The sequence below is a fragment of the Onychostruthus taczanowskii genome, unplaced genomic scaffold (assembly GCF_017590055.1).
Source record: "Onychostruthus taczanowskii isolate IOZ18803 unplaced genomic scaffold, ASM1759005v1 scaffold18, whole genome shotgun sequence".
Classification (NCBI taxonomy): domain Eukaryota; kingdom Metazoa; phylum Chordata; class Aves; order Passeriformes; family Passeridae; genus Onychostruthus; species Onychostruthus taczanowskii.
The window spans coordinates 6,656,510-6,681,173 of record NW_024499017.1 but is presented as its reverse complement, the minus strand read 5'-3'; the positions used below and the strand labels follow the sequence as shown (position 1 = coordinate 6,681,173).

Below are 24,664 nucleotides of genomic sequence, written 5' to 3'. Positions count from 1 at the left end.
AATTGCTGCCTCCTCCTGTTTTTTCTTTGGTATGTCTTTTAGGATATGTAATGTTTGAAAACCATGCAAGATGACAATGAGGCAGATAGCTGGCTTTGTTTTGTGGAGGGAGCACTGTGCCATTGATGCTGCTGTGGGGCTCGGAGAGACTATTTTTGGAGTCTTGAGAAGAGAGAAACTCCAAGATGAGACCTTCCCCCAGACAAGCTACAGTGCTGGAGCATTGTTAGCTGGTGGGAATGAAGGTGGGATGTCCTACCTGCTGCTAGCTCGTGTTGCAGCACAACCAGGTTTGGGTGTCTTGGGGTTGCTGAGAAAATGGGCAAAAATACACTTTGCAGCTTTGAAAGACAGTTTCTGCCTGGTCTTCACCTGCCTTCCCAGGCTCTGCTGGGAGGTTCAAGGCTGAGCTGCAGGCAGGTGCAGTGGGAAGGCAGAGCTGCCCCATGTCACCTCCAGACCGTGTCTCTGCTCCCTTTTGAGCAGTGCTGAGCAGCTGTAGTGACGACATGTGGGGCACGGCTGCATTTTCACACTGGGTACTCCCTGCCTTCGAACAAACACACCTTTGTTTTGGAGCACATTGGCTCAGCTGGATCCTTTTTTTTTTTTTTTCCTTTGCCCAGATCATCTTCCCTGCAGCTGAGGGGAAACTTGATGCGATGGTGAACACTTGTGCTCAGGGAGCTGCCTGCTTCAAAGCCTGGTTTGGGGTTACAGATTTACCAAGGGGTGGGTGAACACAGAGCACCATGCGGGAAGAGGACACTGGGTTCTGGTCAGGATGACCTTGTATTTCATTTTCCTTTTTCTTTGGCTCTGTATGTTCTCTTAGATGTTAAATCCAAACCTGGGGAAGCTGCCCTGCATGTATCTCTTGTGTATCATTGGGAGAGGCAGGATAGAAAACAGACCAGCAGCTTTTCCATCAACTTTCCTGGGCTTTGGCAGCTTAATTACATCTTTAATTGGTTGCTCCGTGCTCCGCTGAGTGTCCATAGAAGCAGACAACATCCATAAATCAAAGTGCTCAGGTTTCCTTTAGTTATCTGATGGAAATAATGTGTGGAGAGTAGCCTTGGGGTGCTCGTGTGTGCTGGATTCCCTCCTTCCACAGTTAGACATGGCCTTTTTGAAGGAGAAATTAAGGAAGAGAGCTCCCCTTTTTGCAAAGTCGCCTTTGAAATGCTCTCTCCAAACATTTGCTTTGAGCGCTGTCCTGCTAAATAAACCATCTCCCCTGGGGTTTCACTGTGGGAAAAGCAATCTTTACCTGCCAGCTCCCTGCTCTTGTGTTTGGAGGGGATATTTCCCTGAGCTGGGAGCTGCCCCTTTCCCTGCCCCCCCTGCCAAGAGTCTCAGACCAGAACAATCCCTAAGCCTGGAGCTCTGCTGTGGTTTGACCAGTACTTTATGGTAGCCCTGGGGCACATTGTATATGACACTTGTGCCAAGTGGCTCCTGCTCAGGGAAAATCACATCACCAAGTGTAAATCAGTGTCTGTGCTGTGGCCCAGGGCTGAATGTGTGTGTCTGCCACTATGTGCACACTGGGCTCAGGGCATCTGTGGCTTATGGGGTTGGATTACAGGCTCCTCAACTCACCAGCAATCTGGTAGTTTTGGGATGAGTGTACATGCCCTATCTGAGGAAATGGGATTGGCTCAATTACAGCCTCAGCCACTCCTTCTTCTAGCAGCTACTGAAGCTGAATAGCTCTGAGATGAACTCCCAAAAATCCCATTTTAACCCCAGGTGCTGCTTGCAGGGCTGTGACCACCATAAGATGCTTTCCCTTGGGCTGGAGAGAGCTAAGACAGGGCTGGGTCTGCTTGAACCAACCAGATGTGGTTATATGAAGCTTGAAAATCTTTCCATGCCCCTACCCTCATCATCTCAGTGCTGTGACCATGTTTTGGGTGTCTGCTCTCTCATCAAGGCTTTGGCAGCAGGGCCCTGGCAGCTCTAATTTGCTCTCCCGTTGCCTCCCCAGGTACAAAAGGCCTGGAGTGCTCACCCTCCACCCCCACCATGAACTCCTACTTCTACAAGTTCATGATCAACCTGCTCAAGCGCTTCAGCAGTGAACGGAAACTCCTGGAAACCAGAGGAGCCTTCATCATCAGGTCAGAGCACCCCACCAGCCTCGCTGAAGCCCCTGAGCACCCCTGGATGGGTGAGACAGAGATGGCAGGGTCAAGCAGCCCAAGTACTACATTTGCTCTGAGCCAAAACCATTTCCTCAAACTTCCCTCGCTCTCCAGCAAACGGTTTTGGAGCAAACAGGATTTGCCTTTCACATGTCAAGGCACCATATTTCTCTCTCCCATCCCCGGAGGCAGAGTGTCTCCTTATTAAACAATGTTGTCAGAGCCTGTTTCGTTAAGACACAACTAGACCAGCCGGAGCAGGAAGACAGGCTTGCACTCAGAGTGCCAAGCTGAGTGAGTCCCTCCAGCCGGCTTGGCAAGATGCTTGCCCATCCAAAGCCATGTGTTTCAAATGCATAGAGTTGGGAGAATTTGCTTCAGCTTTTTAAGGAGCTGTGGCAGAGGCTGGAGAGCCAAATGTTGTGAAGGCTGGAATGCCAAGTGTCGTGGCAGCTGGCAAGCAGTCATCTTTGTTGCAATAAAATCTGGGGCAAGGGATATCCATTCCTCAGCTCACTGGGAAATAACAGGGTTAATGGTCGAGGCAAGGTGGAGAAATCAGTGAGGAGGTTGGTGGAATCAGCTGGCAGGACCCTGGGTTTTCCTCCCTTGCTTTCAGGGATGTGGCATCAAAATGAACAGGGGGAGAGCATGAGACACAAGCCATGGTTCTGTGGGAGAAGAGAGCGACCTCTCCAAAGGCACAGGGGTGTGCCAGGTACTGATGAAGAGGTCCCATCACTGCGGTGGGAAAATACAGCATGCAGAGCTCCCAAAATTTGCTAAGCTGAGCTGGATGTGGAGTTGTGGCAGCAGTTATTGCCTAAGTCTGGATTCATCCCAGAGACAGTATCCCACTCACAGTGTCCACTCTCCTCTCACCAGGCAGCACAGCCCCTAGGATAAGCCACCTTGGCAAGGAAGTGGCCTCATGCTGTGTTAGGGAAACCGGGTGAGTCTGGGCAGAGTCCCTTTTAAAAGCTCTCCTGTACCCTGGCCACCTCCAGTTTTTTCCCTCCAGCTCTGGCAGGAGGAGCCTTGGCTGGCAGGCCCAGCTTTCCCAGCAGCCAGCCAGAGGTGCAGTGGGACTGGCTCACAGCAGTTCAGCAAGCTGAGGCTTTTTACAGTGACTCATGCCCCAAAAAATCTGGTAAAGCAAAAAAAAAAAATTTAAAAAATTGTCCTTTGTCAAGTCATGTTGTTGTTCATATAGGGTAGATGCAGGACTGGAGCCAAAGTGGTGGTTCTGGGAGGGTGAGCCATGCCCTCAGGTACCAGTGATTAACTCTGAAACCTACCGATGGCAGGTAAAAGACTGGTGTAAACTAACATCTCTGCTGCTTCCAGAAAAAGTAAGATGAAAATAGAGGAGAAAAACTTTTACAGGACTCTCTGGCAAAGATTGATCTCTTGCTGGAGAGACTCAGTGAATGTGGGAGCCTCATGGAGCTATTTTTAGCCATTTTTCAAATTGAAGCCGTATGCGCGTTCCCACGTTACATCCCTCCCCTGTCCACAAGCCAGCTCAGCTGTTTTGTACAGCAGAGTGAGAAGCCAGCCTCATGTTTGACTTAAGAGATGTTGGTGATGTTTCATCCTGAGCTGGAGAGTGCAAGGGGGATGCTTGGGAGACTGGGACAGCATCTGCTGAAGTGTGGTCCAGGACCACTGCTGCCTCTTTCCCAGGCTGGCCTGGGAACACTGAAACAGGGAAGGAAAATAGACCTGTTACATTTAGGCAATGATTTCCAGCTGAAGGATTAGTGTTCACAGGAAAGGGAAATGGGGGACAGGGGTTTTATTCAAGCACAGCAGTTTTCCCTGTCACGTTGCTGGTGGGCAAATTCAAAGGTCTGTGAGGTCACGTAAGGGGATCTGCAATTAAAGGTAGTTTATTTCTAATCCAACCCAAGTTTGTTCATGCTTGGTTTCTGACTCTGAAAGGACTTTAGTCACTCTCCTGATATGTCCTCAGAGTCACAGAGACAGAGGTTATAGTACATTGTGTGCTTGGGGATGGGAGTGGGGTTTGACCAGTGATCTCTGCAGGAGGTGGGACCATCTCTTGCTCTGAAAGGACCTGTGATCCCCAAGACAGGTAGAACTGCTCCAGAGCCTGCCTGGTGCTGGGAGATGGGTGAGAGAAGTACCTGCAGCCCTCACTGGCAGAATTCACCCTTGAAGCCTGGCTCAGGCAGAGATAGGGGCTGTGATGGGTGGTCTTGCCATCAGTAACCCCAGTGCCAAGGTAGGTATCTCGAGATGCTTTGCCAGAGAAGACAGGGTGGAGCTAAGTGGAAACACAAACTTCCTTCAAAATAACAGAGAAAGAGCTCCAAAAACTTCTGTCATTCATAAGGAAGTATCCAGAGAATTTCAGGCTGGGGATAACCCAACACTAGCACGTGGTACCTCTGCCAGCACTCTTTGTGCATCAAAGACATGGATCAGTCTGCTGCCTTCCCAAGTGGGATCCAATGCCCATCAAACCATGGTGTAATGCCTCATCTGTGCCAAGGGCTTTAGAATTAGGATCCCCTCAACCCTAGCAGATCTCACAGAGAGAAAGCCTATGGCTGTGGTGGAGCTCACATGCCCAGCTGAGCCCCAGCAGGAGGAGCTGGACTTTATGATCCATGTAGGTCCCTTTCAACTCCCTGTCATCTATGATCTGTGAGAAAGGAAGAGCAGCATCCAGGAGAAGGCTCTTCGAAGTTGTTTACATGCCTCATGAATGTCTGGGCAAAGGATTTGCTGAGAGGATTCTAGTGGTACAAGTCCCATAGAGTCTCATGATGTCCCACCCCTCTCCCCTGGAGGAGGAAGGGAAGCCTGCTCCCGTGATCTCTTCCAATTTTTTTTTTATTTGGCATCAGTTTTGTGCATTGCAGCTGACAGCAATCCTTTGGGGGTCCATTCTCTCTTACTGTCACTTGTGACCTTTTTCAGGCTGGTAGCCAGTAAAATTAGTCTGCCTTCAAAACGAGACCCCCCCCCCTGGTTTTTTTCTAATTTTTTTTTTTTTTTTTTTTTTTTTTTTTGGCATCAGTTTTGTACATTGCAGCTGACAGCAATCCTTTGGGGGTCCATTCTCTCTTACTGTCACTTGTGACCTTTTTCAGGCTGGTAGCCAGTAAAATTAGTCTGCCTTCAAAACTAAGAATACCAAATGCTGCCTTCTCCTCTCAAGCCAGGCATGTTTGCACTCAAACATTGCTCCTAAAGTGTTGTCAGAGGCAGGACCATCAGTTACCTCCCACCTTGATAAGCACATCTGAGGCCTTCCACCCTTCTCACTAATTGCCCTGTCTGGCACATGTCCATCCTGGATTCACCAGAGCCCTTAAGCAAGAAGCAAATATTCCCATTCAGCTGCTGACCTCTTGGAGCAGCAGAAAAATGCGGAGGAGCTTCCAAAGCATCACATGGCTCCTTGGAGCAGCACGGCTGTCCTCCAGGCAGGAGCCCTGTGGAGGGAAAGCTGCTTGGCCGGTCAGGAGGCAGGCAGCAGAGCGGCACCGAGCTTTTCAGCTCACACTGAGATTTACAGGCTGCATTTAATTCCTGTTGGTTGGTACCAGCGCTACAGGATGGGGGGATTAAGGGAGAGGTTAAGCCCTGCTGCGTGGACATCAGTGTTGCTGCTCGGAGCACAGTGTGAGGATAGGGCTGGCTGTCCTTGCAAGGAGCTGTCTTCTCTCCTCAGCCAGCCCCCAGGGCTGGTTGTGCAGTTCCTGTGCTGTCCCCAGGGTCAGTCTGAGCTCCAGGAGCTGGTTCAACTGGCTAAGTCAAGCTTAGCACCAAAGCAGCCGGCTTTTTGCTGCTCTCTGAGATGGAACAGCTCAGACATTCATGGCTGATGTACCTTGCCACAGCAAATGAGCCCTCTGGGGTACGGGATGTGCTTGAGTGGCTGGAGACATCCCTATGCGTGTCGTGTGTGGATGCTTTGAAGCTCAGGGCTTAATTTTGAAGCCCAGCAAGGCCATTTTCTTGCAGAGCAGTGGCACCCTGGGGCAGAGAGGACGCCTGAGTCAGCACTTCGCTCCCCGGGCACAGCCTGCACGCAGGGGTTGTCTCAGCTTGTTTATAGAGCTGTAAAACAAACCTCCCCACTGCCTGGCACTTTCTCACAGGGTGTTTTCTGAGGTTAAGCTGCTTGGAAGAGGCCCTGGCATGACTTTTCAACCACCTGGCATGTGATGCACCTGGTGAGACTTGCCCATTTGACTGGGGATGGTCCTTGGCCTTTGGAGGTATGCTTGAACCCTGTGGGGACTGGCCAGAAGGGCTGGCTGGCTCTTCATCCACTCTGGAAGGCATAGACTGGAGCATATAAGATTGTTCAGCCAATTTATGGCATTAGCTGCAGAGCTGGAAAATCCCAAGTCTCGTGATGAGGCCACAGATTTATACTTCCAGCAGACGGGAAAAGTTCACCTGGCTGGAAATTCTGACTGTTCTTGAGATCTCAAAGCCCTGCTGGGATGAGGCCAGTGGAGAGCTGGATAACAAGGGCAGAGCTGAGGGCAAAGACTGGCAGGTCACACTGGGTGCATGAAGGGCTGTACATAGCGCCTGTGGGGCTGGAGTGGCCAGTCCCTCTTTTTGGGCATGACAGGGCTCTTCTGCCTCTGAGAGGCTGAGGCCGACTGTACAACACCAGTTTCTCCACAAAAACTAGTGAAAAAGACACAAAGTGAGTTTGAACCTGCTAACCAGGATGAGGAGTCAGAGAGGAGGGGAGCAGAGGGCTGGAGGAGCGTGGAGCACAGACATCCATCCGATGCTCTTGGCAGGCCCGCAGTGAGGTGCGTGTTAAATCGCTTTGGACTGGCCTGCCTGGCATTCCCAGGGCCGTGCTCTCTGTCTGGGAGAGTGGGAAGGGAAGGGCTGCCTGCCAGCATCCCAGTGAGCAGGGCTGTGAGGAGGGAGTAGGATGGGGGTTTAGCTGCAGGCTTGGATAGCAAGGGGTGCACTGGGGATCCTGTACAGAGCCAGTGGGTGTTTGTTTTGGTAATAAGGTCGTGCCACAACCACAGGATGCCTCTATAATGCAATGAGCCAGTGTCCCCCCAGCCCCATCCTGGCTCCTACCTCATCCCTAACCTTGTCCTTTCCTCCTGCTGTGCTGTCCTCACTTCCCAGCCCCTTGCTGGAAGAGGCTTAGGAGCTGGGGCTAACCAAAACCCTCCTCTTCTCCAGGCCTGGATGCTCTTGACCTCCTCTGGACACACATTTTCCTTGACCAAACACCCCAGTACCTCCTGATGATCTGGAGGCAATCAGTGCTGGGATGCAGGACCCGTTCCTCCTCCTTCCTCTGGATGCCATTGTGCCCTCTCCTGCTCCTATTGCCAAACCCATGCCCTGAAAATCCCTCTACAAGTGAATCAGGGCTGGAGGGGGGACACGTGTCACCTCTTCCTCTCTCCCACCCTCCGTGCCACTGCAATGCAGAACAAAACCTGCGTTTGTTTTTGCGGGAACCATTTGGCTTGTACTCAGCAAAGTGCAAAAAAAAAAAAAAGAAGGGGAAAAAAAATGGAGCCTCTTTGATAAACTGTGATATGAACTCGGGTAAAATCCAAACAGCTGTGAGAGCTACAAGGGAAGCTTCTGTGTCGGGAGGCAGCGAGCCTGCGAAAATCCACTGCTCTGCCTGCCAGGATGCTCGCTGGCCGCCTGCCCTCCGGCTGTAATGAACTGTGCACTCGCCATCCCCCTCCTCATGCCTCACCGAGGGGAGGAACAGGAGAAAGCTTTTTACTTTGTGGGGTTTTTTGTCCATTTGCAAAGCAGATAGAGGGACTCCCTCTCACCCTGGCCAGGCACAGGGTGATGGAGCAGGGTGGTAAACATGCCCAGTTCTGCAGAGGTCAGTGGACTTCTCCTCGCTCGTCTCCAGCCCATTCCTCTGTGCCTCCTTTTAATTCTCCCTGCTGCCCAAAACCTTCTCTCCCCAGTTTGCCATGTAAAACCCATGCCTGGAGATCCAGAACGGTGCTACAGCAACGTGGTGGAAAACAGGCTCTGCATTCCTGCATTCTCCCTCTGCTCCAGGCTTGCACTGTGAATGCCCGCCGGGCTCTCCTCAGGCTCCTATGGGATTTTGGAAGGAAGCCAGCAACCCCACTGTATCTCCAAAAGCCCTCAGCTCTCAAATTGTCTCTTTTACATCACACAATGAGCTCCACAAGCCCACAGGAGCATGTGCTTATTGAGGTTTTATTTCACTGAGTCTCTGGGACATCATTCTGGACTCTGATACTGTCCTAGCCCCATGAAGCAGGAGCCAGAGGGGGGAAAGCCCAGTTTCCACCAGAGTAGAGGTTGGGTCTGGAGTCACAATTCCCCAGCAGTCACCAACAGCATGACCTTCACAAGGGAGGAGCCTGGTTGCTCTGTCAAAGGATTATCCCTGCTGGGAGAGCAGGAGCTGGGCCAGTCCTGGCCACTCCCTCCTGGGGCTGTACCCCCAGGGAAGGACAGGAGGTGCCTCCGTTGAGCTGCAGGGGCTGGATGAGCTGGGGTGCACCAGGTCCTGGAAATGAGTTTGCTGTGCTAACCCACCAAAGCTGCTCCAGGAGCAGCCGTACTTGGAGTTGCTTGGAAGGATTTGATGGGTTTTCCTGTAGAAAAATGGGAACCACATGTGAGCAGCAGTGCCGGCGTGGGCTGGGACTAATTTGGGTCAGCGAGAGGGTGGAGGGGAGGAAGGGGAAATGTGCGTAGGAGAGGAAAACCCTCACAAAATGGCCAAGTTCCTTCAAAGGGCAGGTCCCCAGGTAGGGAAATCTGCTTCCTCCCAGCACTTTCCCTAGGATCACAGCAGGAATGCTGTGGAAAAACAGGCTGTGGAAGGAGGGAGCTGGGAGAAGGCGAACTGGACAGTGGGGAGAGGAGCCCACAGCTTCCCTGCTTGCTGGCTGTCATGTTCTGCTGAGCAGGGATTCAGCACAAACAGCTCCCAAAGTGTCTTCCAAATTTTCTTTGTCTGGCTGATGGGGTGACGACCCTCATCAAGGGGAAGCAGCTTAACCTGTCTGATCCTGTTGGTTGGGCTCGAGTCTTCTGATGGTTCTTCCTTTTCTGGCTCTGCAGCTGTGACAACTCGGTTTATTCATTTTTGTGGAGGGAAGAACCAGGACAGGAAATCAAGCTGAGTAACAGTGTTTTTCTCCCCACTTGTCTTCCAGGGGATCTTGTTCAGTTATCCCCCAGGCACAGGACACAGTTAAAAACTGAGAAGAGCTCACCTCAGCCAGTGGGTCCAGCTGGGCACTCTGCTCCCAGGATGGGATGTCCTCAGATATCTCTGGATGGGACATCTTCAACTCCCCACTGAATGCACAGAGCTGTGCAAAAGCCACCTTGGTTGGAGTTCTTGCCATACAGTGCTCCTTCCCTTCATGCATGAGCTGCTCCTCATGTTTAGCTGCACCTGGAGCTGGTCCCCTCAAAGCATTGGGTGCTCTCTTAGGGTCCTGACAGGGCAAGGAGCATCTATCTGCTCTCCTGATGCATCTTTGGGCCTTGGAGGGTTTGAGGGAGCAAGGCTCCTCAGCTGCATCCCTCCTTGGGATCCCTCCAGGGATCCTGGCTCAGAAGGCAGGGCAGGCTTTGTGATCCAATGCAATGCTGAGAGGCAGCGGGTGTGGAGGCAAGCCTGGCACTAAAGGTGCATCTGGGGTGTCTAAACCATAGCATCAATGGGGTATTTTTCAGCTGACACTTGAGTAGGAAGTGCAGCAGGGCTCACTGAGTTATGGACACCTCCTTCCCTGAGCTCCAGAATGTCCTTGAGTTGTTGGCAGAAGAGACAAGGCAGCTTCACCTCCCACCCCAGGGTACGCTTATCCCTGAGCCATGGGACACTGCCACCTCTTCCCAGTCCCTCTTTTCCTTCTGGAAAGTTTCACTTTCAAACACAGAGTGTCTTCCTGCCATAGTCTATCCCTCTGCTTTCAGAGATCTAGAGATAGCCAGCAGGACCATTTTCCCTCAAATTTGCCTTCTCTACATGGGGATCCAAAGGCTCATCCATCTCTAGGACAGCGACCTGCTCCTTGGCCATGCTTTTAGGAACAAAAGCACTTTTATTTCTTCACCTTAAAGCAAAGTAATGGGGAAGGGTGAGCAGGGACCACAGCTCCTATCTCTGTACAAACTGTGCATGCCCTGAACAGGATCAGTCTCTCCTAGCTCCTGTTGCCACAGCTTTGCACCCGCTCCTTTAACCTATTTTATTTGCAGTGAGGAGAAATTATAGGGGGAGAAATAAGGCGCTTGTCAGTTTTCTTGAAAATTAGGCCACAGCTGTCAGCCTGAAAGGGAAGCGGACGTCTCGAAGGAAGGATCTGCTGTTGCTGCTGCTCTACAGTTCTCCCCCACTCCCAAGCCAGCCCCTACCCTTCCTCCCCTTCCCAACAGAGCTTGCCTGAAAACATCAGTGCCCGATGTAAGTGCCCCTCTGGGAACAGGTTCTGGAGGGCTCACGTGAACGTGAGTAGTTCCTCTCAGCTGTGGTGGTGGCTGGAGCCAGGCACGTGCTCTGATGCTGCTGCTGTGCCTCCTGCCTGGGGCTTGAAGCCCCAGGAGCCCAAGGCAAGACTTGCATTTGCCATCCGTTTTGCCATTGGGTCACTGGCAAATTTAAAAGTTGGAAAATAAGTGCTTTGGGGAGGTAATTTTTTGCTTTCCTGGAGGGTTTGGAAGAGGAGGTTTGCCGGTTTTTCAAGTGAGCCTTTTGTAGATGCTCACATGTTCCTACAGGATTTTGTAAGCTTTGCAGGTCATCAGTGACGACTCAGTGCAGGTGCTCAAGGCCAGGTTGGATGGGGCTTGGAGCAATCTGGTCTAGTGGAAGGCATCCCTGCCCATGGCAGGGGGGTTGAAATGAGATAGGTTTTAAGGTCCCTTCCAAGCCAAACCATTCCAGAATTCTGTGGGCAGGATAGCTTTATCCATTAAGTCATAAAGTTTCCTCAAGGAAAGTCCTGGCACACACCAGCTTGAGCAGCTGGAGACTGGTACTGGTTGTCTGTCTAGTGGGCTTCACCTTGGAGGAGCTGTCACATTCATCTGTGTTATGCTAAAAGCTGGGCCATACCTTGGGCTAAGTGGACTATCAGGTTTCCATATTTAGTTGTCTTTTAGCTTCTGGCCCATTCCAAAGGATATTACTCTTCCTTCTCCTTGCTACAGGCCTGTTTCCCTCTCCTGTTTGGTACAGAGCTGCAGGTATCTCACTGGTCATAAAAATGTCCAGATGTGTTGGACATCTGCTTGGAGAATTCAAGGTGATCTCGTTGAAGGGCACTGTTCTCCAGCCATGTCCAAGGTGGGAATAAGGCTGGGTTCATCACAAGAGGGCACATCAAGGTGGCCTATCAGCTTTAGTGTGCAGCAGGGCAGCCATCCTGCCAGCCAGGACAGGAACCTCCTGGTGGCCTGATGTCCAGGGGGAGCATCAGGAGGAGCAGAACCCACGGGCCGAGGCTCTGCAGGATCAAGACACTGTTTCACCAGTAGAAGCTGGCCTGAAACACTAACCTACACTTGTGCTGTGTTCCTCTCAGGCATCTGTTTGGTTGCTGTGGGGATCCCCAGGGATCCCTGGGGAGTGCCTTAGCTGAGGCAGCGTGGCCCGGCGCTGAGCTGGCACCGCGGCTCCCTCGGCAGTTGTCACTCTGACGGCTGCTGCCGAGCAGACGCTCCGTGGGAGGCTTTTCTTGTTTGCAGTGAAACACTCTGCACCTTTCCCTTTTCAAGCAAAGGCATCGCAGGGCTTGTCTCCTCAGGCTTTCCGAGATCCACACATCCCCTCCCAGAATCCACACATCTCCTTCCCAGATCCACACATCTCCTCCCAGGATATGCACATCTCTGGTCTGCAGCTTTCGCTGAGTTTCCCTGGAGAGCTTGATAACTGTTCCAAGAAAGCAAAGCTGATGAGGGTCCTTCTCCCCAGACCTGCCTCCTGGACAGAAGGAGCTCCCCTGCTCCTAAACCTCACAATCCCTTCAAAATCCCTTACATAAAATGCTATGAATTTTGTAAAGCAGGAGCTGCTGGGGTTGCTATGGTTTCCCTTGCCCAGAGGAGCAGCTCTGGAGCCTGGATTCAGGAAAGGGGGGATTAAAATGGAGGACTAGGATTTTCATTGCTGATATGGAGGGAAAGGATGGGACAATGACATCCTACTGCCTTCCCCACTCGCTCTCTTCTCCTTCTCCCCTTCACATCCTAATTTTATCTATGCTTTCTCTGCAAATTCCTAAAGGATCCCAGCTGCTGGGCCAGGCAGGGGATGTTGCTTTTGCCAGCAGGAGAATTTCAGAGGGATAGGGAGGGGCAGTGGGTATCACAGAGGCTGTGGATTTCCTGGTTAGTTGGGTTAAGCCAGGGCATCTGTTGGGGAGCCTGGGGTGTGGAGGAAGGGTGGGGGATAGCCTTTGGGAGGAGAGAGGAAAGGAGCAGAGGAAGAGAAGAGTTGGGAGGAAGTATGGAGGGGCTCTGCCTTCCTCACAGCTGTGAAAGTTTTTTTGAGACCCGTGAGTGGAAAAGTGGAGCAGAACCCCTCAGAGTATCACTCCCAGGCCTCAGCCAGCTCCTTCCACAGCTCAGGCTCTGTCCCAGTTGCTGGAAGTGGGACGAGAGATGATCCTCTCCCTGCTGGGGCCCCGTGTCTATTAGCCCAGAGCTAATAAAGCAAATCACTGGTGCTTAATGAAGAAGCACCTGCTTAATTGAACACAGCAGGATGGTGCTCAGCATGGCCAGGCAACGGGACAGGACTAGTGTTTTCCCCCAGGCACCCCACAGATCCCAGAGGAGGAGACGGTTCTGCAGTGAGATTGGATCTTATCTCACTTTTTCTAGATTTTAGGGAAAAACAAAGGTTCACCCTCTTCAAGCAGGCGTTGGTCTGGCCTGAGCCTCTGCCACCCTGTTCCTGCATAGTGGCTTGGGGCAGGGGACGGGGCTGAAGTGGTTAAAGGGACGAGCGGGCAGGATGGGAACTCTGACAGCTCCCTGAAATGATGATGTTTAGATTAGCCGGTTTCCAGGCATCAAGCTGTCAAAGCAAGAGGGCTGGGAGGGACGCCGGGGCTTGTCCTTAATTGGAGATGTGGCTCTAAAGCCACCCCCTCTTGCCAACATCCTCTGGGCTCCAGCACGCTGCCCTGCAGCAGCTCCCTGCCCCTGCACAATCCCTGTTCTGCATGTTCCCATGCCTCATCCCACCCCACCGACCATTTGTGTGATGAGAATTCATTGTGATTGACATTGCTGTGCTGGCAGTTTGGTGGCTGCTACATCAGAGACACAGGGGGACCCTAGGGTGGCATGGGCACGCAAAGCTTGTGCTTTGCTTGAGGGCTCTTCCCTTGGCCAACCTCCTGTTGTCAAGGAGTCCTTTAGGCAGGGGGACGGGCAGAGGGGCTGGAGGTGACCTGCTGGGTCCCTTGGGAGCCCCACGGTGGCTCGAGGTGTCCCTGAGGCATCACCACACTGCAGGTGGATGCTGCCTCCCATCTGCCTGCAGCCACATTCCTTGGCTCCGTAGGAAAGGCTTGAATAACCCTTTTAATTTAAGGAGTTAAATTTTAATGGCCTGGATACCACATTTCATTATCGCCATGTGCCTGCACTGCCAGCTGCGTAACATAACCAATGTGTGCCATAATGCTCTGCAGCTCCTGCCTCCCTGGGGACACTTCTTGCCCTCTTCTTCCATGCCAGGAGATCCTTGGGTCCCCATGGGCAAGGGGATGCACATCACCCATAGGGATGCAGGGAAAGCTCCAGGGAGAGACATCTTGCTGGAGATGCTTCAGAGGGATTAGCCAGTTCCTTTCATCATCACATCCTGTATGTATGGGGAGATATATATATTTAAGGGGTGTGTGTATGTATATGTATACACATATTTATGGGATGTATATATCCAGGATATATTTATGGTGTGTCCATATAAGGGGTATGGCTCCCACTTTCCATCCCCTCTGCCCTGTTCCCTTCCACAGCCACTCCACCGGCATCTCAACTGAAGCCACCTGTCCTCAGTTCAGCCCCTTTCCCTGCCTCCTCCCAGCCAGCCTGGCGTTCTCCTCATGCCATCAAAGCCTCCCAGGGAATGGGCTCCTGGGGACCCTCCCACCCCACCAACAGCCACCTGGTGCTGGCAGTTGGGCTCAGCTGCTGGCTGCTGTCACAGAGGCCAGCAGCTGCAGGACCAGCCAGTTGTCCCCTCCTTTGGGGATTGCTTTTGGGATATGCCGACCAAGGGGCTTCATGGAGGGGAGTTTGAGCATCCACTCCACTCCTATGCCACTGCCATAGGAGGATGCTGTGCACTGGCAAACTCATTCTGCTGGTGGATCCCAGAGAACCTGGGGGCAGCTGGCGGGGCTGGTGCCCAAGCAGGACAGCATCCCCATGAGGTGACACGGCTCTGAAGCAGAAGGACAGTCTCCACAGAGCTACTTCTCTAACACCCCGACAGTTTCCAGTTCCCCAGTGCCCCTGAAAGGAGGGGGGGGGGTGGGAATCCCAACCCTACCCCACTAATCAAAACCAGGCCTGAAATTACAAAGCAGCTCGCATTCAGCCCCCTGCTCACTGCAAGCACAGCATTCACCAGCCAAATGGCAGAGCTCCTATTTATGGAAAGCGAGAGCCTTCCTTTTCCATGGAGGACCGGTGGAGGGGGAACCTGAAAGGCTTCCCTTTTGTCATGGGGGAGCTTTGGAGGTTACTGAACTGCCCTCAGTGCTCCCTGGCACTGTTGTTCTTGTTTAAGCTCTTGCTGTAGTCTTCTTGCCTGGAAGGTGTAAAACACCAGCTCCCCACTAGCCATGAGCGTTGCAGCCAGTCCCAGCTGTACTGGTGCACCAACCACTTCACTGTTGAGGCTAGAACTATCCCAGTGTTTGTCCCTGGAGAACCCATCCCTTCTTCGGGCACATTACACCATCCCACTTCATGGTTCAAGTGCCCAGCACGGCTGCTGGAGAAAGCTTGGCAGGGCTGGGGCATGCAGTTATCCCCTCTTGCTGGAGAAGGGTAGCATGGAGCCACCTTACTCCTGGGCTGGGCTTGGTCCTGCTTTGCTGCAGCTGGCAGTGACTGGATCCTGCCTGCAATGCTGAGCTATTGATTTGCTTTTGGCTCCATCAGGCTGGATTAAAAGCCTCTGCCTTCCCCTTTCCTCCCTCCATGCCTCACTTTCCCACCGCTCTCCCTCCTCCAGCCAGCCTGTGTCCAAGCGGCGAGAAATCAGGGAAGCGTTTTCATCCCCCTGAATGCAGCCGGTTACGTAAGAATAATTGGGATAAATGAGCTTATTTATCACAGCCCGTTCCATTTTAGCGGGGTCCAGGGCGATCGCCGGGTTGGGTTACATAAAATCCCGCACAGAGCATCTCATTGTCCGGCAGCAGCCACGCGGGATGCGGGAGCTGCCCATGGAGAGCAGCCAGGGCTGGGTGAGGAGGGAAGGGATTATTTGGCAGGACGAAGAGCTGGGAGGAAGATGAGGGGTTTCTTCCTCCGCCTGTTGAGGAGGAAAGATCTCTTTCTTCATTCTCCTCATGTTTACCTAAACCACCAGGCTTTAGAGTATGGTCTTTGGAGTCTAACTGTAGCCAAATAGTCTTCCTCTGGTCTGTCCTCACAGGAACAGGGGCTGGAAATTCATATCCTTCCTCCTCCTCACCCCAGGAGGTGAAAACATGACTTCCAGGCAGGGGACGTTCAGGTGTACCTCCTACCTCCAAGCCAAACCAGGTAGCTAGTGAACACCTCCCACCCAGCAGCCCAAGCAGTTGATCCTTGTTTTGCCTCTTAATCCTCTCAGAGATTCCTCCAGGGGGAAATCTGAATCCAGCTAAAATTATCTGTGTTTGGTAGGAGCTGGGGAAAAGCAGAGTTGCTCTGGGGAATGCCTTGCTGCCAAGGTTCCCTGTCAGCCCATGGGGAAATGTGGTGAGCCAGGGAGCATCCCAATTTCAGGAGAAGCTGGGATGCTGGGGAGCTAGGTGGGCTTCCCTGTATCCCTCCAATCCCCACACTGAGGATCTGAGCTGGTGCTGGGCAGCATTTCAGGTGTCCTCAGACAAACTGCCCAGGAAGGCAAGAGCCTGGAGAAAAACAGGAAATCCCCAAATCCAAACAAATGTGGGAGAAAAAAATGTGATGGTTTTATTTTTTTGTTACTGGACTAAAAAAACGTTGAAAATCTTGGGAATGCCTCAAGGTTTGTTAAGCAGGACATTCCTGCTGTGACCCAGCCAGGCAGATCAGCGTGGGCTGCAGTGCTGGTTGCACTGTTTTGGGGAAAGCACTGCTGGCAGGAACAGAGACATCTTCCAGCTTCACCAGCTCGATCTCCGGAGCCACTCAGCACCGGATCTCGTGGCAGCTGGAGCATGGAGGAGTTCAAAGAGCAGCCTCTGGCTCCAGGACTGCTCCTCCAGGGTTGCACAATGCCGGGAGGAATTGCTTCGCCCCGCTGGCTGCACTCACTGGGATGTTCCCCAGTGTCAGTGGGATACGGGTCTGACTAGACCATCACATGCCATCTGCAGTGGTGCTGCTGCACACTCACTACGCTGGTCAGGCTGGAAAGTGACACTGAAACCTCCTGAGGGAGGTCATGGGAAGGCTTGGGGTGGCACAAGCCATAGTAGTGGGTGCCAGCAAGGTCCCGAAGCGATTATGACCAGGGGCATTAGCCCAGCCATGATTTTTTGTTCTTGTTCTGGTGTGAATAACTGCATCCTCCAAATGCAGAGGATTTGTGGCATTGCTCCACAGCATCTCTGTTCTGGTGCCACCACACTCAGCCAACCTCTGGTGCACGCAGATCTCCTCCCTGGTCCTCTCTGGAGAAGTGGGTTCACATCAGAGTCTTGACTGTGCTCATTAACCATCCTTTCCCCCTGGTTTCTCTCCTCTGTGATACACAGGCAGCTTTGTCTACTTCTGAATGCAGAGAACATCTTCCACTCCATGGCAGACATACTGCTTAGGGAGGAGGACCTCAAATTCGCCTCTACCATGGTCCACACCCTCAATACCATCCTGCTGACATCCTCCGAGCTCTTCCAGCTGAGAAACCAACTGAAGGACCTGAAGACTCCGGTATGGGCAGCAGGAGCAGGCTTAGCAGCTGGAGGGACATAATGGGGGTGGTGGGGACCTGGCAGCCACCTGGGAGTGTGTCTGGATGCTCAGTCCCTGCCTGGTTGGTCCCAGATTTGGAGCTCGGGCAGCCTATTTATTCATTCACCCTTCATGAGCTGAGGATGGGCTTGGAGGATGGGCTCAACTCTGCCCAACTCTTGCTTTTCTCCCTGGAATGGGAATGGGCTTACTGGGCCCTCAAGCAGCTGCTGCCTCCCTCCATCTGCCCCTCCATGGGCTGTGGGACAGGTGACAGCAGGAGGAAAGTCCTGCAGTCCCTCAGCTGTCCCTCCCAGGAACATGCCCACAGGATTTGCTGAGCACCTGCCACCAGCACCAGTGACATCCAGGGAAGGAGAGAAGAAAGATTTATCCTCCTCCTCCTTCTGCTGAAAACCAGTGATGCACGGTGTCCCCTTGGGTGGGACAGCATCATACTCCAGCCCCTCATCCTGTGGTGGACTTAGCAGCCCTGAGTGCCACCTCATGAGACTGTCACCCCAAAGTCCGCCTGGTCTCCATCTCCTGAGACTGAGGCTCGTGGCAGTGCCAGGTGGACTTGATGGGTCTAGAAACGTCCCTTTGTGTTTTGGTGGCACTTGGCAGGTTGCTGTTGGGTTCCTGGGGCCATGCCACGTGTGTGCTCCCAGTGGTGACCAAACCCCAATCTCTCTTTCCCCAGGAAAGCCGTAACCTCTTCTGCTGCCTGTACCGGTCCTGGTGTCACAACCCTGTGACGACCGTGTCCCTCTGCTTCCTTACCCAGAACTATAAGCATGCCTACGACCTCATCCAGAAATTGTATCCTTTGGGGATTTTCTGCCACGGTGGGGCCTGAGCTGGCCTTTACTCCCTCTGTGGCAATCAAGGTCACCCTGCAGGCCAGCCCAGCCTCCTGCCTGCAGCCCATCATTACCGGGGCAGGGCAGCCTGTGCTGGATGCGTGCCAGCTGCCTTCCCCTGGTGTCATCCCTTTTTTTGTGGTGAAAAGAGAGGAAGGCGTGCACTGACTGAGCCTTGACCTTCCCCTGCCCAGGAGGGGAGGCTCCTCAACATCCTCTTCCTCCCAGGAAGATGAAGGTTTTGGCCTCCTGGCCTGGTGAGGAGCAGGCAGTGCCCAGCACAGTACAATCCCTGGTGAGCTCACCATCTGTCTGCAGCAGAATGATTATTTTCATGTGCCAGCAAACCCCAAGCCTCTCTGAGTAGTTTTCCAAACGAAGAAGCTCAATAACACGCTCAAGTTCCCTTCCCAGTGCACACCGGCATTCCTTCTGGGAGACGCACCATCCTCGTGGGCCAGGGGTAAAAGCAAGCGTCCTCCCCTGAACACTCATCCTGCCTACTCTCAGCTTTTTGGGCAGCCTGCCTCTTCCCCTATACCTGCCTGCTCGTCTGTCTCCCTCCGTCATCCCTTGGCCACCCTACAGACCTTTTAGCCCTGCCTGCATGCAAGCCCTGCCTGTTCCCTGCCTGCTCACATCCCACAGGAGCTGCAGGAAGGCTTTGGCAAAGCCGTGGTCCGCACCAGGCATCGCCCTCGTGAGCCATCTGCTGCTGCCTGGCCACCTTTTTCCAAGGTAGGATCCTTAACAGCCACATCCAGCGGGGACCTGGAGGTCACCGTGGATTTCCTCACTGAGGTGGACAAGCTGGTGCAGCTCATCGAGTGCCCCATATTCACGTGTAAGGAGGAGACCCCGCTGGGGAAGGGGCAGCGCGCGGTGCTCCCCCTCCCCTCGCCTCCATCGCGGGCGGCAGCCGCCGCACGAATAAATAGAGCAGAAGTTATGAGACTTCTTGCCGGGAGCTTTGCCCAGCGCTGGAGCTGCCCGCCGGGAAAAGGGCACGCTGGCAGCACGGGGGGGCAGCGTTGCCCCCCAGATATAGGTTAAGGGAGCGAGCAGCACTGGCATCCAACAAAAGGGATGGGGGAAGGGATGGAGGGGGCCTGGATCACACTGAGCATCTCCAGGGATGCACGAGGAGGGCGTCAGATGGGGGAATCCTCTATGCCACCCTCGGATGCACAGGATGGCATTGTGGGTGCTGCTGAGGCCCTTAGCAAGAAAAAAGGTTTTTTTTTTCTAGAAATGAAGAGTTAAGCTCTAAAAAACTAGCTGATGTTTCTTCTGGCATCCAGCAGTGTGTGTCCCCCATTGGGTAATGCAGCAGTGCCTGACCAGGGGCTCAGGGGTGCGATACTGGGAGCCAGGATGGTGGCAGGGGATGTGGCAGGGTGACCTGTGGCTGTGGATTTCTCATTATGTCAATTTGCTGTCCCTGGGCTTCTCATTGAAGGTGTAGCAGGGCACTGAGGTTGTTGGGTAATGTCCTGGAAAGGACTTTGCAGGGCACCTATATAGGTCCAGGATGATACTGGGGAATATTTAAGGGAAGAGGTTTAGAGCAGCTGGGCAGTAGAGATCCTCATTCATGCTCCCTCCTGTAGACGCTGTCCCATATTCCCAGGATGACTGTCCCAATGTGTGAGGCACCCACGTGTCTCTGGTGGTTTTGCATGCCCCAAAATTTTTCACTGGTGGTTCCCCAGCCCACTCACCTTAGTCCGCACATCTCAGGGGATAGACGTGTCCCCCATAAAGTGACATCCCTGGTGATGGTTCCCTTCACTGGGAGACACCAGCAGTACAAGTGACAACCAGGTGAGATGCTGAGACACACACCTTGCCCCATCTCCTGGGCTGCCCCTTCAGCTGTATTTAGGGCTGCAGAAGACTTCTGCCATGAGCCAGAGGGTAGTTTTGCCTCTGCTGAGCAGAACTGAGGCCCAGCACATGTAACCCTCAGAACCAAGCGGAGGGGATTCCTTCTGCTCCAGAGAGTCCCCAGGAGGGTGTCACCCAGCCCTCTGGATGTGATGCTCCAGGGTGGGTATTTCTGCTAAATTGGGAGAAGCTGAGGAGCAATCCCATGTTGCATGTGTGTTCTCAGGCAGACAGCATGGACAGCCTCAGAGGTGAGTGGTACCAGGAGTGGCAGGCTGGGGAGCCAGTTGCCCCCAGGGGGCTGTGTCAAGGAGAGGGACTTTGGGGCACCATGGGACACGAAGATGAATGGGTTAATGAAAGGGGAGAGGGTTGCCATCAAGTACCCCTTGGGCTGGCTAGCAGAGGGGGTGGGAGGAACCTGCTATTGCAGCTGGAAATGAAATGCATTTTCCCTGCCTTCCCATCCTCTTCTGTCCTCTTCCAGATCTCCGCCTGCAGCTGCTGGATGTGAAGAACAACCCCTACCTGATCAAGGCTCTCTATGGCCTGCTGATGCTGCTGCCCCAGAGCAGCGCCTTCCAGCTCCTCTCCCATCGCCTCCAGTGCGTGCCCAACCCAGAGCTCATGCAGACCACGTAAGTGCTGGGGGGATGGACCAGCCTCAGCATCGGGGCTGGATCAGCTGTTCCCCACAGCTGAGCATCCCTGCCATTCCAGGCTCAGCCCCAATCCTGGGCTCAGCCCCGTGCTCTGGCTTTCACCCCACAGCTCCGTTGCAGCCGTGGCTGTTCCTTGTCCCCATGGCCGGGAGTGTTGGCCAGGGGGGTTTTTTGTGTCTATATTTGGTAACCCTGGGAGGGCTGTGCCTCATCCACAGGCATTTGGCATCCGGGATGGAAAATTTCACTTGTGGGGTCGCTATGGAAACGAGCAGAGCTGGGAAGGAGGTTTATGGAGAAAGACTCCAGCAGCTGGGGGGGGGCTCCCAAAGCATCCCCCCTGCAGCCTGGACAGCCTTCACAGCACCCAAAAGGATCCTGGCACCCTGCTAGTGCCTCCGGATAGCTGCTCCATTCCCACTCCTGGCCTTTGGGGATCTGTGAGATGTGCAACGACAGCATCTCCCTGGGGACCAGCTGAGATCCTCGTGCTCCCTGCCCAGGGGTGCTGCCAGTGGGATTTGCTTTCCAACCCTTGGCTAATGAGTAGTGGGGAGGCTTGATGATAAAGCTGGCTGTGCCTTCGCGCAGCCCTGGGAACAAAAAGAGCTCCCAAGATGGGCAGGTTTCTGAATTAACCCCCTGCTGCTGTTGTCGCTCCTTGGCTTTTAACTGCTTCCCTGGGATGGCTTTTATCCCTCATGGCCTCCGGCACTGAGCTCCTACCCACAACCCAGCACTGATATTTAATTGGGGGGGCAGAGAGGGGGCTGCATGTGCTTCCCCCTCCTTTTTTCTCCCCACTAACCCTGGCAGTGGGGGTTTTTCGAGCTGTCAGACAGCCTGAGCATCTGATTAACTCTGACCTACATTCCTTCAAACACCGAAGCCGGCTTTCATAACCGGCCAGTCCCAGCTGCCCCCTCCCCAGGGACATACCAGGGCCACCAGAGCTGCCTGCCATCTTCCCATGGGCATCCTATGGCTGGTGTCAGCTCCTTCCTTGCATAGGGACAGCACAGGGATGAGTATCCATGGCTGGAGCCCTAGGAAGCCTGCATTTGGAGCTCCAGCCATGGGTGCTCATCCCTGAGGAGTGTCACTGCTGCCACTGGATGTTTTTTGCTCACTCAAAGAAGCAGACATGGAAACTGAGGCATATGGCCCTGGCATCCTTATCTCACTGCTTTTTACTGCAGTGGGTTGGGATAGAGAGGAGTATGTGTCAGAGGAATTAAACCTCCCATGTCGGGGCAAGATGCAGATGTCCCTTGTCCCTTCCTTGTCCCAGGACCTCTTGGGCTCTATCTCACACCCTTAAAGGAAGAAAATATGTCTTTGGGGGGGTATTTTATGAGGCACCAGCATGACTAGGATTTGCTGAGCTCAGCTTCTTCAGGACAAGGTTTTGGTGCTGCCAGTGCTGGATGCTCACAACACCAAACATCCCCATCCCCTTCCCACCCTCTCTTTTCCCACCCTGCAGGGACAACACCAAGCCCAGCACCAGCTTCAAGAGAGCAGCAGCCTCCAACATCGACTACACGGAGCTGCTGCAGCACTTTGAGAAGGTCCAAAACAAGCACCTGGAAGCAAGACACCAGCGAGCCGGGCGGGCAGAGCAGCTGGACCGGCGCGTGGTGCTCTGAGCACCCCTGGCCCCGTGGGTGTGCACAGTTGCTGGGGCAGGGACCAGGGGCACAGACCAGGGAACAGGCACACCGGTTGCTGGCCACCGGAGGATCTGGTGGGTTTAATGGAGATGGGCAGGCACTCAACACAGGGCTGCCCCCTCTGTGTGTATGGATGAGGGGGGACCCTCAGGCTGTGCCCAGCTTTTCCTGTGGGTGCTGGGGGGACATGAGGAAGGGTTGCCCGAGGAGAGGGCCAGGGTAAAGCACCTTGTCTTCTCTTGCAATGGGGCGAGGGAACTCCCCTTTGCTTTGCTAATGCCTTCCCCGTGACTGTCAGCTGAGCACCCAGCCTGCTGCCAGCAGCACCGGAGGAGGGGAAGGGAAGACGGGAGCAACCCCTGGCCTTCCGCCCTGGAAAACAAGCACACGGGGCCGCCAGCCACCTCTCACCACCCTGACTTCCACCCTCTGGTTCCGAGGCCCTGCTGGAGGTGGCATCTCACTTGGGGAGACACTCCTGTGCCTGACACTTGGCCCCCTCCCTGCATTCACACGTCCTCTCTGAGTCCCCGGCTCTTGGCAGGGATAACTGCACAGCTTCTACTCCCAGCCGGCACCAGGGGACATGGGGAGCAGTGGACCTAACCCCAGACTCCATTCCTTGTTTAAGCTCCATTCCTTCATTAAGCTCCCCATGATAAAATAAACAAGCAATGCAGAACAGCCCATTCCTTGTTGTTGGGCTTCCCATTATAGTTTTGTTCCAAGTGGAACCAAAAACACAGCAAGGGCAGGGGATGGCATGGAGCGTCTTGCTTGACCCTGTGCCCTGGGCTGGCCCAGCCCTGCCACGTTGGCTTGCCAGCAAGCAGAACTTCTCCGCCTGCTCTTCTTCCCAGCAGGAAAAAAACGCCACTGAAATTCTTCCAGGCCACGGTCACGAAACCGCAGCACAGTGACAGGCATTTTCCTGGCCCTGAGCAGCTGCTGGTGTTGCCTTCATCCTGTCCTGTGGCACCGAGGGACCCCGGCACGTGCCAGGCTCCTGCAATTTGGGGAGACACCATTGCATCCCCTGCATGTTTCAGGCCCTCGCTTGATCCCAGGAAAAGGGGATCTGGAGGAATTTGTGGAGTTTTTATGGCTTCTGGCCTGTTTACAGGGAAGACTGTCTCTGGCAGTGGGTTCCCCAAACAGCCCCATACCGGCGCTGCTTTGGCCAGGATAAAGACATTCCTGTCATTCCCGGGGAAGGGCTTTCCAGATCCAGTCACGGCGGGTTAATTTTAACAGCCAGCCCTCGAGGATGTGTGAGCAGTGACTTCTGGAGCCAGCCGGTGTCACAGGGTGCTGGGGGTACCTGTTGATGGACCCTGGGTCGTTATCAGGGTGGGCTCTGCTTCACTCCTGCCAAGCTCATTGCTGCTGAGCAGCCTCTTTCCACACTGAGGGACTGGGTTTATGGAGAGAAATTCCAGCCGGCTGCTGGAGTGCTGAGCCATAATTGTTTCCTCATGGGTGGCTCTTGACCAACACCGTCCAGAGCAGTGTGGGCATCATCAGCATGGGATCAAGACTACTTTTCTGGCAGGAGGGGGAATAGGTGGCTCAGGCTGAAACCCTTGCCCAGCTGAGCGTCACTGCACTGTGAGGGGTAGGAAGGTTTGTCAGGGCTCAGCCTGGCAGCCCCAGATCCCGGGAGGCTGGGGCTGGGACCTCGGGATGTCTGTGAGAAGGGTTTGTCTGCTGGCAGGCCATGCATTTCCCATGGCTCCCTGATAATCGAGTGCACAGACGCATTTCAGAGCTGTCGTGTAACTACTGAGGAGGGACTTCACCCTCCAGCACATCTTGGAGGGTCAGGAAGGCAATGGGGGTCAAACACCCTTTGGGGAGAGGCAGCATCCCCCTGGTGCCTCCAGAGGTCTGGGAATGCGCCCGGACATCCTATGGCATCTCCAAGTGCAGTGTCTTCACATACTCCCTGGGGCTCTCCTGCTCCTCACCCAGCACCCCAAGATAATCCCTGGGGGTTCCTACTCCGCCACGGGAGCAAACCCCGATGCTGCGCGCACCAGTGCCACATCTCCAGGCATCCCTCGGGTCTCCCTCCGCTGTAGTCCTGGGGCACACGGTGCTGCTCCCCGACCCCCTTCCCCCCCATCAGTAGCATCCCCGAGAACCACCGGGGCTGCCCCTTGCCCTCCGCTCCGCCATCCCTGCGCGTCCTCCGGGCAGCGGCTCGCGGAGCATCCCCGGGGCTGACCCCGATCATACCCCCGGCCCCGCAGCCCCCG

At 54.1% G+C, this 24,664-nt stretch overlaps 1 protein-coding gene across 5 annotated transcripts in view; it reads left to right on the top strand.

The window, feature by feature from the left end:
* VAC14 (VAC14 component of PIKFYVE complex) overlaps positions 1–24,664 on the top strand; it is a 65,039-nt gene that overhangs the window by 36,349 nt on the left and 4,026 nt on the right. For 2 of the 5 annotated variants that reach the window (XM_041400516.1, XM_041400517.1), the window contains exons 14-19: positions 1,994–2,126; positions 17,126–17,300; positions 18,025–18,143; positions 18,949–19,028; positions 20,559–20,709; positions 22,220–23,091. In XM_041400516.1, coding sequence (XP_041256450.1) covers positions 1,994–2,126; positions 17,126–17,300; positions 18,025–18,143; positions 18,949–19,028; positions 20,559–20,709; positions 22,220–22,382 — 821 coding nt within the window. In that variant the 3' untranslated portion in view covers positions 22,383–23,091. Of the gene's footprint in view, positions 1–1,993; positions 2,127–17,125; positions 17,301–18,024; positions 18,144–18,948; positions 19,029–20,558; positions 20,710–22,219; positions 23,092–23,266; positions 24,637–24,664 lie in introns of those variants that run through there. The other 3 variants (XR_005952373.1, XR_005952374.1, XR_005952372.1) reach the window with 3 other exon arrangements.